Source organism: Otolemur garnettii, unplaced genomic scaffold (assembly GCF_000181295.1).
Source record: "Otolemur garnettii isolate 467f Iridium unplaced genomic scaffold, OtoGar3 scaffold00102, whole genome shotgun sequence".
Lineage (NCBI taxonomy): Eukaryota > Metazoa > Chordata > Mammalia > Primates > Galagidae > Otolemur > Otolemur garnettii.
This window is the reverse complement of record NW_003852497.1, coordinates 2,177,210-2,189,900: the sequence shown is the minus strand read 5'-3', so window position 1 is coordinate 2,189,900 and position 12,691 is coordinate 2,177,210. Positions and strand designations below refer to the sequence as shown.

Sequence of the window (12,691 nt, the reverse complement as noted above, 5' to 3'; positions counted from 1 at the left end):
GTCGCACAAGTGGAGGCCCCTCCTACTCGCTGTGGTCTCTTGCCAGTCCAGTCACTCGGTTGGATAAAATAGTTCTTCATGACCGGGTCAAATCCTATGTGTGCAGTGTCATCATATGAGTATTTCCTTGTCAGAGGTGTGAACATCACACCTAGGGGCCTCCCAGGGACACCCATTAAAGGCTGACACTGGCTTGGATGCTCCTGTGTCCACAGCAAGGTGAATGGGGTTGGGGCCTCCTGGCTGGATGGATTAACACAGAGTGCTCTGTGATTTCATGGCCTATGCTGGGCCAGGATGAGCTCCTTTGGGGAGACCTTTTTGTCCAGTTCATACACGTTCTTAGAAAATTCCATGTCAACAGCCACTTCATCTTCTGGCTCACGTGCAGCACTGACAAGCAGCTGGTGACCTCCACTGAGTGTCAACAGTTCCCACAGAGTCCCATATGTGGTCAGTTCCCTCATTTTGTCCGTCATTCGTAGCCGTGAGGTGACTCTTCTATGATGAATGCCAAAAGGGCTGGGTGCAGCCTGACCACACGGCCTCCAGGAAGGGCCTTGGGAGAGCAGGACCAGTCAGTGAGGACACTAGGCACTGGAGCTTGTGCTGAGGCCAGGGTCGGGCCCAGAGCTGCAGTCATAGCTGCTGCTGCCCCTGGGTCTGAAGATGAGGACACAGCCTCAACACGGGCTGGCATTGGTGCCAGGTCTGGGGCGGGAGTGGTGGAAGAACCACTTACTCTTACTATCCACGTGGTCTTCTTGTCATGAGAGGTCTATGCATTTGTTCATTCAACACCTACAATTTCTAAAGTATACAGTAAGAGCTATGGGAAATCCAAATATTAATAAAAGCTAAGTCAGTAGCTGTCCTTCAGAAGGTCACAGTCAAAAGGATCATAAGTAGATGTAGATGATGTAAGCTGATATCTCAAGTAGAGATGACAACAGTACTCCTGGAGGAAAATCTATAGGAAATCTGATCTGATATATATATATACATATTGAGGATTATTAGGGTATCTGTGGCCTGACTTACCTCTGTTGTAGTTTCTCAGAGAGTGGAATTCCCAGTGACAGCCTCATTATCCACCTTCTTCTTCTGTGGTGTAATCTCCAAGGAAGAAGGAACTGACTCAGCATTGCATTCTCTGCACTCCGCCTCCCACACTGCCAACTTCCAACTGGACTAGATAATGATGATGAGAAACAGCACTCTGCACCATCAGGTCCACTGTCAGCAGTGAAGCCCACTAAGGCTTCAAGTCTCCACACCTCCACCAGGTGTGGGCTCCTCTGACCTTGCACATGGTCTTGTCCTTGCTTTCCAGGCTTTCTACAACTATCGTGTCCTGGAATTACTTCAGATGCTGGTGACAGGAGGTGTAAGCTCTCAGCTAGAACAACATTTGGACAAGGAGAAGTACTCCAATGCTGACAGCTATACTACAATCATGACTGGGAAAAGTCGGTGTAAGCTGGAGCTTCTGCCCTTACACCAAACCATATTATCGGACGTTGAAGTGAGTCTAGTCTTCAGAATTTCCTCCTTCCTCACCTCTCTGAGTTTCTGAAAATGGTCCAGGCTATTTGAGTTCATAGATGGCCTACTTAGCTCAGAAATAATAATATGTAATAACAACAAAAAATGCAGCTTCATACTCATAAAGCATTTTATGTGTACAAATCACAGTACATTCACGTGTTATATTTAGTTTTTACAGCAATACTGAGCAATACATAAAACAGCTGTTATCCTCCCTGTCTTCCAAATAAATAATTCAAATTTGCAGGAAGCATCAGAGAGGACCAATAACTTTGTATCTTGATGAGGATATTAAAAATGAGTATAATAGCTACTATTTACTGCTATTTCTTTAGTTTAGTAAAATTCTTTCGTTTACTTTGGTTTTTGCCCATAATCTGTCTAAGGGCTTATACAGTAGGCATTATTATTAATTCCTTGTAAGATATCAAGCAGCTGAGACCCAAAGTAGCAAGGACTTACCTAAGCCACAATGTCAGCCAGGGTCAGGCCAGAGGTACGGCTAAGTCAGTCTGATGTCAGGTCTATCCATTCTCCCTAATCCTGAAATGCTAAACAAATCTATTCAGATTAGCTGACATCAAACAGGATGATTCTGTGTCTGGTTCTAAGAATCTGCCTGTACCCAGAGAACTGGTAAACAACACATTATAGCAAAAGAAAAGATAACAACTCTGACAAACGCCAGTGGGCCATCTGTGCATTTGAGAATCAGTAGATTCTAGCCCAGGAGTGAGTAGTCCACTGGTCAAGGGGGTGCCTTCTGCTTTTGTTTTGATTAACATTACACACAGCAGTCCAGGGTTATAGTTAGGGGCAGGATTTCCAAAGGGAACATCTTTTGCTGGTTCAGAAGATATTGGGAGAACCTCCTTCACAAGGAGCTTTGACATATGCTGCCCCAGAGGGTGAGTCCTGTGTTCTATGTATTTGAATTTCAGATGCCAACGGCATTCCCAAAGCTCCCTTGCATGTCTGTGGCCCTGGGTTTCTTACCCAGAACTGGCCTGTGAGTGATCGTGTGCCCAGGATACTGCCATTGGCAATGTCCTGTGGGTTTCAGAGAGGACATAGACCAGTTCCCCACTGTGATGTCTCACCCTCACTTGGTTCTTTATCCCGAGGAATCACAGACCTGAATGAACTATTCGCTTTTGACTTTGCTGAGACTTTTTGCTGCTTCAGGGTTTTGAACCTGTTGTCTATTCAGAGCAACCGTGCTGGCTATGGCCTAAGAGCAAGGTGGAGATGAGAGCTGGGGACACTGACCTGTTTCAGAGAGGGGGTGAGAGAATGATTCTTGGGAAGTCACTTAATATCCCAGCTCATCACATACCCTGGAAAACTGAATTTTTCAACCCGTTGCTTACTGTTAATTCATAATGATCATCAAAACAGTAATAGGAATATGAACATAACAACATGCCACATCACACCCACCCCAGGCTCTTGAAAGAACCAGAATGATAAAAACAATTAGAGTCTCCAGCTAACACTGCCACCATGAAGTTTGCCACCAAACTCCTACTACCTGAATAGGCGGGTGAAACCCCACTAAGTGTTTATGACTGTTTGATCTAAGTGCCCAGAAGACATACATTCTTCTCTTTTCTCCCCAGCCAAAAAAGAACTTTGGACAACTGTTCTGTGGCTCCTTAGATCGTTTCGGGATCCTGTGTATTGGCTTATATCGCTTGATAAATGAAGAGGAGTTGAACCCAGAGTCCAAAAGGGGAGTATGCTAGTATGGAAATGCTAACTGCCCATTCAAGGATAAGAACCAGAGCTACTTTATTCAGTGTGGAATCTCAGTGTCTGTAGTTGTAAAAAAGGGTACAGGGAAAATAAATAATGATGTAGGCAAAAGGAAAAATGTATATAAATAAGAAAAACCGTGATGATTAGGGTCTAACAATCTTGGTCATATAAGAAGAATGGAGTCTCTGTCCCGTAGTGAAATGCAGACCTAGATTTTAAACTCTGGTGTTTTCATAACTTGTATGTACATGTATGACATTCTAAGATTGAATGCCACTGTTCACTGGAAAGATTTACTTGTTTTCTTCAGAATTGTTGGGTGGATATTGACTGAGTGTTTCTTTTTGAGCCACTGTGCTTTATACAGTGATAAGTTCAGATTTAAATTAAAAAAAAAAAAGATCATTCTGACAGCTGTGGGGAAGATTGGTAACATGTGGGTGAAGGGGAGGAGGAGCGGAGAGAGACTGCAGTCTAGGAACAACATAATCTCGTAGGTCCAAACTGAGATCCTCATAAGGAGAATGGCCACGTTCAGTGGAGGAGAAATTAAAAGTAGTGGAGTAGAAACAGACTGATGGGCTATGTTCCAGGAGAAAGGAGAAGGAAGTCAAATGGCTCAAGGTGTTGCTGCAAATAAAAGCAACAATGAGGACATTTTCTCTGACCATAAGAGAAAAAGAGGAAAAGAACAAATGAGCAGGGCTATCTGTCTCTAAGAGAGGGCTGTGTTCATGGGAATTTTTAGTTAGCAGGATCTTTCAAAGCATAATAATTACTGAGAATAGGATGGAAGAAGTAGCACAAAGGGTTGAGAAAGAGGTAAAACTTTGGATTTGCTGGTGAGAGTTGTAGAAGAGGAGGTGTTGTGGCCCAGGAGCCACAACACTGCAGGCTGAGAATTCCCCAGGCAAGGACTTTCCTGACTGTCCAATCCGGAGACAAAATGCTACCAGAAATCCATACACAGAGCTTCTGTGAAAAAAATCTGCTGAGACCTGGGAGGGAGTGACTGGGTATCAGCCTAAAGTGAGGCAGACAGGTGGCACCCTGACTCAAAATTTCATGAGGTTTTTATCTAGGATTTTAGGATATGTGTTTATAGAATGCAGATGTAAAGAGTTGATAGTCTCATGACTCAGTCATGCTGATGGTCTTGATGATGAAAAAGATCTTCAGGGTGGACTCACTAAATAATAGAACTATTCTCAAGAGCAGGAGAAAGTAGGTAACAAACAAAGTTGCCTTGGGGATGGGAGAGGAATGGTTATGGTTATAGCTTTCAGGCTAGATAGTCTCTGCTCAAGGGTAATTTTTAATCCCCTTCTAGTCTGTTGCATCCTGTCTCTGCCAAGCTGCTGAATTTTACTCAGATGTCCCCAAAGTAGTTTTCTGTCTATTCTGGCAAAGATTCTGACCCCTCTTGCCACCATAGGTGTGCTGAGCAGGAAGGGGGTGGCTGAGGCCCAGGGTCCTTCCTGCATGCTAGTCCTCTGGAAAGTCTACCTGCACTACATTTCCAGCCACAGGGAGGTACATTGTGGGTTTGTGAAGCAATCTTTGACTATAAAGTGAAAGGACAAAGGATTGGACCTCCTGATGATGTTCAAGTGTAGATATGCTCAGAGTAAGGGAGTAAGGGGATAAGGGAGAAAGAAGGCTGAGAAGTTGTGGTTAGAAAATGAAGCTTAAGATTTGAGAGGTGAGGCAGTGTCAGAACATTATAGCACTCTGAATCTAGTAGGAAAGTCTTTTGTTGATAATGATCTTCAGTGGTGGAGGTCACAGAAATGTGCGTGGGTGTTAGACTCATACACCACGTAGATTCTGCAGGTCCTTGAGATGAAGGTCTGAAAAGAAAGGATATCTTGAGAGTCAAAGACTTAAATAAGCAGGAAGGCCTGTGAATGACACTGACAGATTGGGGGGTGGATGATATGGCTTCCCAGAACTCACCATCCAGACAAGCAGGGAGGAGCCATGTTCTGGAAATGGTGTTGGGAGCATGCATGCCCTGAACTCCATCCTCTCCCCTAAACACCTCTGGAAAACCTATGAAACATCTAAGTGGGAGAATGTGCAGCTTGTAGTTGAGTGGACCTGAGGAGAGAAAATGCTATTTTGATTTTAGATGGAATACACCATCTTTTTCTTAAGAAGATCTTTCTAATAGAGTTGGGGTTCCAGAGTACTCAACAGGAAAGATAGATATGGGTGGATTATTCAGTGGACAAAGGGAGATGGTACCTTGAGGTCCATCTTAGAGAAGGTGATCACTGAAGCAGCAGGGAGGTGGTGCAGAATGCACACCCTGCCAAGTCATCCTGCCCCCAAGTTCAGACATGAACACTGGTGTTCGACCTAATTTAACTCATACTTATTAAGATTTTCTGTGCACTGGATAGTGTGATAAGCTTCTCCACAAAGCCTTCCCATATAGCTCTAGGCTTTAGGCATTCTTTAGGAGTCATAGAAATTTATTATTTGTTTACCAGTCCAAATGTCAAATAAGACTTTTCGTGTTTTGTTCATTTGCTTTAAAAATGCTTTCCTACATTTGCCAGTCCATGTTCTCTAAAGGTGATGGTGTCGTTGTTAGGTTAGGGTAGGCCTAAACCAGACTGGAAATATCTGAAATGTTTGTAATCTTCTGCTTTGACAAAGCTTGCCTCAGTGCTCAGCTCTGTGCCAGTTGAATTCATGGATGTAGTGTCTATTAAAAGTAGATCAAATTAGAATCCAAAGGGCCATTATATATCAGCCAGTCCAATCCACAGTCTGACACCTCTCTGGATGGGAGCAGCGAGACCCAGAGGAGGGAGACATCTTGCCTAAGGTCAGAGGTGGTTGGGCTCAGAGGCAGGGGATGAAGCCAGCCCCTAACTCCTACTCCAGGACCTCTCTGATCACATTGTGCTGGGGATATTTACTACTAGTCAGAAACCAGTGAAGTCAAGCAAAACAAAAACATTTCCTCTTTTTGCCCCATAAAATGACTTCTCTGTTTGGGGCCATGACCTAAAGCTCCACTGTCCTTCCTGCAGAGGCTCAGAATTTATCTCTGACTTGTCTTACAGGTTTGTGATCACCCGGCCAGAGAATGAGTTCCTCCTGCTGCCCACGGATCTCGTGTATTGTGCCATCCCTTTCAGCCTAGATTGTAATCAGAAGAAGGATGCTGAGACAGATGGAATGCCCTATGAAACTGTAAATATAGAGCCACTGACACCAGAGAAAAGTCCAGATGCAAAGCATCCTTCCAAAACTGACATAATTAAGGAGACTACATCACCAACGGTCCAGGTACCAGTCCAGCCTTTGCAGTCCGGCATTTTTGCACCCAAGCAAGATGTATTGAAACAGAGTAGCAAAAACACCATCCAGTCATCCCAGGTGCTTCCAGGTGACAATGTGCAAGAAAAGGGAAAGGGAAAATGAAAGGAGAAGGAAAGCAAAGCACAGAGGAGGCCACCTTCACACAATCAAAGCCAAAGTCAACCTTCCAACTCTCTCCGCAAGCTCCTACCTTTGCTGCTTACCAGGCATCTCCAGAGATGGCAACTTCGAACAAGGAAAATGAAAATGGAAGCAGGCCATTTTTGTGTCCACTGGTTAGCGGTTGATTAGCAAAGCCATGCTGTTTTGGAAGAGACAAAAGTCTCATCCAATCCTGATGGAGCCGGTGTGATTAATAAAGAAATATATGATAAATACCTCTGTAAGAAAAGTTCTTTGTTCCGTTTCCCTTGAGCAGAAATCATGTTAGTTTGAGCTGCATTAGCAAAGTCCTCTCATACTTGCTGGGACCCCCCAGCTCAGGGAATATAAGTGATCACGATTAAAACGAGCAAGACAGACACAGGAGACAGGAAGTAAAGTGCCCCCTACAAATAAAGAATCATGTATTTTTTTGTTTTTATTGCAGAACAGGCAAAAAGTAAACTAGTACACATTTCCCATTCCCCTCTTTTTTTTCTCCACATACTTTCTTTTTCTTTCCTTTTTTTTGAGACAGAGTCTCACTATGTCGCCCTCAGTAGAGTGTTTTGGTGTCACAGCTCACAGCAACCTCAAACTCTTAGGCTTAAGCAATTCTCTTGCCTCAACCTCCCAAGTAGCTGAGACTACAGGTGCCTGCCACAATGCCCAGCTATTTTTTGGTTGTTGTTGCCGTTGTTGTTTAGCTGGCCTGGGCCAGGTTTGAACCTACTAGCCTCAACTTATGTGCCTGGTGCCATAACTACTGTGATGCAGGTGCTGAGCCCATACTTTCCTTTTGTAGAAGGTGAGAAAGATGATGTGGGGAGATAGCTGATTGGAAGAGAAGCCAACTTGCCTGTAAGATCTGGGTATTTGCTTGGCACATAGTAGGTGTTTAATGAGAGTGAATATGAACGCTGGATTGGGTTGCCTAGGTGTAGTCGGCTCAATTGAAATATGTAACTTTCCAAATTTTCTAATTCAGTCATAGAGACATCATTGAATGAAAAGCAGGAAGCATTTCCCCATTTTATGTTCCAGAGCAAACCAATCCGCTGCTCTGTAAACCTTACCTTCACCAGTTATTACTCTGTTAACATAGTAAATGAAAGTTCAGCATACGTAGGAAGTATTTACTCCCACTTGGTGATCTTGTAATGGTGAGCTTTACAAGCAAAGCCTTCCTGCATTGTACATACAATATAGATATAAAGGGAGGGGAAAGAAAATAATAGCCCATATTTCCCATAAATTGTTTTCTATAACGTTTATGATATTTTTGAATTTTTAGCGTTGTTGTTGGATTAATTTATTACCCTTGTTTTACAAAGGAAGAAGCTATGTCACAATAGTGTTCCCAGGTAAACACACTCAGTTAAATTTGAATATCTGATAAATAACAAATAAATTTTTAGGCTAAATTATTGTGCTTACCTAGGAAGTGATCAAGTCCACATTCAAAACTTCATTTCTTTGACTCTGAAACTTGTAGGCATTGTGCCCCCCAAGCATGCAAACAAAAGAAATGCAACAAACTCAAAGAAAAACAGAGACATGCATCCACAGAAAAGGGAAGTTTGTATTAGTCAAGTTTGGGTGTAAAAAAATTGCCTCTGGCTGGACACTGGAAGCCTAGAGGGGAGAGCCCTTGAGGCCAGGAGTTAAAGACCAGCCTGAGCAAGAGGGAGACCACATCTGTACAAAAAATAAGAAAATTAACCAGGTATGGTGGTGGGTGCCTATAGTCCTAGCTACTTGGGAGATGAGAGTGGAGGATCTCTTGAGCCCAAGAGTTTGAGGTTCCTGTGAGCTATGATGAAGCCACTGCACTGTAACTTGAACAACACAGAGAAATCCTATCTCAAAAAGGAAGGAAGGAAGGAAGGAAGGAAGGAAGGAAGGAAGGAAGGAAGGAAGTAAGTCAACTCAATCTATATGGAAAAGAAAGAGAGTAAGAAAGTTGTCAGGGACCAAAGAAAAACTTTTCTGCACTTACCTCAGCCTCCTTCCCCTCTCCTCCTTGTGCAGATTGTTACAGACTTCCTTTCTTTTTTTTTTTTCCATATATGTGGCAACATATATCTCTCTGCCCAAATTTATAGGTAGAGTTACAGGCACATCAAAGATTTTCTGTCTCTGAATCTCAAATCCTAATTTCTACGGGCATGATGGCTTCACCTCTGACCAACCATCTGAACTATTAAAGTCTGAGGAGCAAAGTGCCTCTGCACAGGAGGATGTCAATGGCCTGGGAAGATGTGGCACCAAAGTCTACTGCAAAGGCAGGATCATTCCTTTTCCCCACTCCCCTGGCCATTTTATGCCCATTGCAGATCTAGTAGAAACAAAATATTCCCAAGAAGGAAATTATGGATTAGATCTGTGGACATTCAAAAGCCTAAATCCACTGGTATACACACACTGACCACTCTGCTTATTACCTGACACTCAGTCCTCCAGAGGGAAAACTCAACCCACAAATGATTTAATTTCTAACAGTGTAGAGCAATTTGAATGATAAATATTTTATTTTCCAATATTTTAGGTGAATGAGTACCACAAATCTAGCTAAAGAATATTAAGTTATATGCAGTGATAACCAATGTATGAGCGGTCACAGTGCCAGTTGTGATAAATAGAATTGTCCCAGGACTCCTACAACCCTGTGCAGATGATTCTGTGAAGTCCAGACCCAAACTCTTCACCTATAGATGGCAACATTTTAAGAAAAGTCATAACACCAAACCCTTTGGCAATATGGTACATATTTAATTCATAATTATTGTTCAATACTTATCAATCAAAGAGCTTTAACAAAGACAAAGAAAAATCATGCAAAGAACTTAGCAGTTCACAAAAAGATATGGGCTGGGAATTTTTAAGATGTTGTGTCTTTGATGCTTTCAACATTGGATGAAAGCTACTACAGAAATCCTCCCCAGGAAAATTTATATATCCACATATGTATTTCACAAAATTCATCTTATAAGCAGGGAGGAGCTCATGGATCACTATAATCCACTCACTATCTTCCCATAAGGTAATGGGAAGATTTTCTGTAACCAGCAGAGTGGTCACCAGAAACATAGGAAAGGGCAGACAGGCGCCTGAACACTTACTTTGTGTATCTCACTAAAGACTTTTTGTGTTGGACACGTTTTTAAACCTTCCTCAGCAGCCTTTACCAATTGTAAAGGAGAACGTTGAGCTGGAAGGTTTTGAACATCACTTCCATTTTCATGTATTTAACACATGTATTCCCCAGGGGGCCAAGAACAAAGCAGGGATGAAGACAATGTTGCTTTCTCCTCGGAACTTCTCTGTTCTAGTGGAAGGAAGCAGAAAATATAAGGCAGACAGAACCGTTAGAGCATAGGGAATAAACCCTGGGAAGAATCACATGAGATTGGAAAGATAGACAGGACCTGATTAAGGAAGACACTGCGGACTATGAAGAAAAAATTGCATTTGAGTGTAAGTGCATGAGAAGCTTCTTAAACATTCTAAATGATGGAGTATGTGATGTGATTTACAGTTGACCCTCAGACAACGTGCATAAGTAGAAATGAATGAAAGATTAAAAATTAATGAGCTAATTGCTCATAAATTAGAGAAAGAATATTTCCCAACATACGTGACCCAAACAGGAAACAGAACACAAATCAGGGGTCTGATTTGGTCAATAGCTAACCATTTGTTATTTTGAGAAGTGGCAAAACTGTCCTTTATTAAATGTGTCATTTTGTTCTGGTGGTCTCAAGACATGCTGGAGCAGTATTTGAACCGAATTGAGGAGGAGGACAACTGGGTTACAACGAAGAAGCTGGAGGCAACATGTGAAAATCTCTGCTGTTCAAAAACCAGCAGCATCTGCCTTATGGGAAAGTGGACCCTATCTCAGAACTATTGAATTAGAGTCTACATTTTAACAAGATTTATAAATGGTTCATACATTAAAATTTGAGAAGCAGGCTTTTAAGGAATATATAAGTGTAGGAGCATGTGCAGTGTATACATTATATGTGTTGTACATGTGTGTCACATGTTACTTGTGTACATGTCATAAGCCACTATACATAAATAAAAGGGGTTCTGAGTGTACCCAGAACAAGACCAGGAGATGTGCAGACAAAGAGCAACGAAAGGGGACTAAGATTCATCTGGGCAAAGATGGCGGCTGCAATGAGGATGTCTTAAAGCTTGTTTTTATCCTGGGCATAGGGAGAGGGAGATTCCACAGGTTGCTGGAAGGCTTTAACCAGGTAGGGTATTTCAGGAGGAACTCTTGGGGTGGAGCTGAGTAGGCCTTTGTTCTGGGAGGGGACGTGGGGGAAGAATTTAGGCTCCTAACAACAAATATGTATGCATATATGAATATAAACATATACATGTACACATACACATGGTAGTTTCTGGAAAAATCACAGATAATCTAGTGGGTTGGTTTTAATAAAAACTGTCTCCCACAACATTTTGCTATTTGGCGCGTTAACTTGTATTTAAAACATAAAGTGTTTTGCAAACATCTCTAGTTAACTATAAAATCCTTTAGCTGAAATAAGCCAGTTTATGACCCCTCAAACTGGAAAGGGGAGGTTGGAGTCAGTGAGGTTGATGTCCATTTTCCTGGAAGAACAATACCCTATAGTTCAGAATCTAAGAGTCTTTCTTTCAGGCCAAAGAAACAAGATAACCCAAGCTCTATCAGTAATCGCACCTCAGTTCTGTGATTTGCATGGGGAGGGAGGGAGTGCTGGAAAGTGAGAAGGAAGCCAGGCAGGGAGAAGAGAGAAGGAAGGGCTGCTGGGAAGGGGAGGAGGGAGAAAGGCCCTGACACTAATTAGGTTTGAAAGACTACAGGATGAGTCCAGCCACCGCTTGCTGGGAAGACAGGAACCCGAGCAGCTGATGCTAAGTTGAGACTAAACTAGCTGCAAGTCCCCTGGGGATGTCACAAGGTAAACCTGATCGTCTCTGTCATTTACAATCATTATCAGGCAGGCTGCTTGTGTAATTTTACTGGGGAGCCAATTAACAGATCCCTGAAGCTTGGAGGAAAATGTCCCAGCCCTTCTTTTGTTTTTGAAAATGAAACAATAAGTCAGCCTTGGTGCTGCTGTCTTCCGCCTGCCCTGCCGCCTCTTCTGCAGGAAGAGCAGGCTATGACTTCATACCAGGCGGTGACTCCTCGGTCAGGGGAGGGGTTGAAGTTCGTCTTTTCTCTGCCTTAATTTACTCTCTTCTTTAGCAACCTAAATTAGCCGCCAGAGAGCCCAGGAGCCTTGTTTTATTTCTTCCTGTGATATGGAAATGATGACCAGTTCTCTTGCTCTTCTTTGCCTTTAAGAAAAAGGTCTTGCAAGAAGGTGAGGAAAGGGTAGATACCTTGTTAAGAAGGCTGTAAAACAGGGCTGTCTATCGCTCAGCTCGCATATTTGCCACCAGATCACAAACTTTTTAAGGAGTTGTCTTACATTCACTACTTTATTTCCACATCTCTGATTCACTGCTTAAACCACCCCAACCTGCCTGTAACCCCCCTTTTTTATAACTAAAAACACTCCTTCTAAGACCACCCTCACGCTGACATCCTCAGCACAGAAGAATATTTTGTACTACCCTGACTTGACTTGAACCTTAGCAGGAACCCTAACCCATCTTGAAAATACTGTCTTCCTCTGCCTTTGTTGATTGAAGAGCCCAAACTCTGTAAAATAATTTAAAGAGGTTTATGCTGAGAATGTGTGCTACTGTGGTTTGGAAACATGCCCTCCAGAGGGTCTTAAGAAAATTGCCCTGAGGCAGCCAGGTTATGGTTCAATGTTACATATTCATGTAGACAGGAATTATAGGTAAAACCATAAATCAACACATAAAAGGTATGCACTGGTTTGGCAAAAAAGGC

The 12,691-nt window shown here is 42.7% G+C and overlaps 1 protein-coding gene across 1 annotated transcript in view; it reads left to right on the top strand.

The window, feature by feature from the left end:
• KCNU1 (potassium calcium-activated channel subfamily U member 1) overlaps positions 1-12,691 on the top strand; it is a 319,066-nt gene that overhangs the window by 171,346 nt on the left and 135,029 nt on the right. Inside the window, 3 exon segments of the mRNA XM_023517014.1 lie at positions 1,334-1,525; positions 3,168-3,292; positions 6,384-6,709. Of these exon segments, the coding sequence (XP_023372782.1) occupies positions 1,334-1,525; positions 3,168-3,292; positions 6,384-6,709 (643 nt within the window).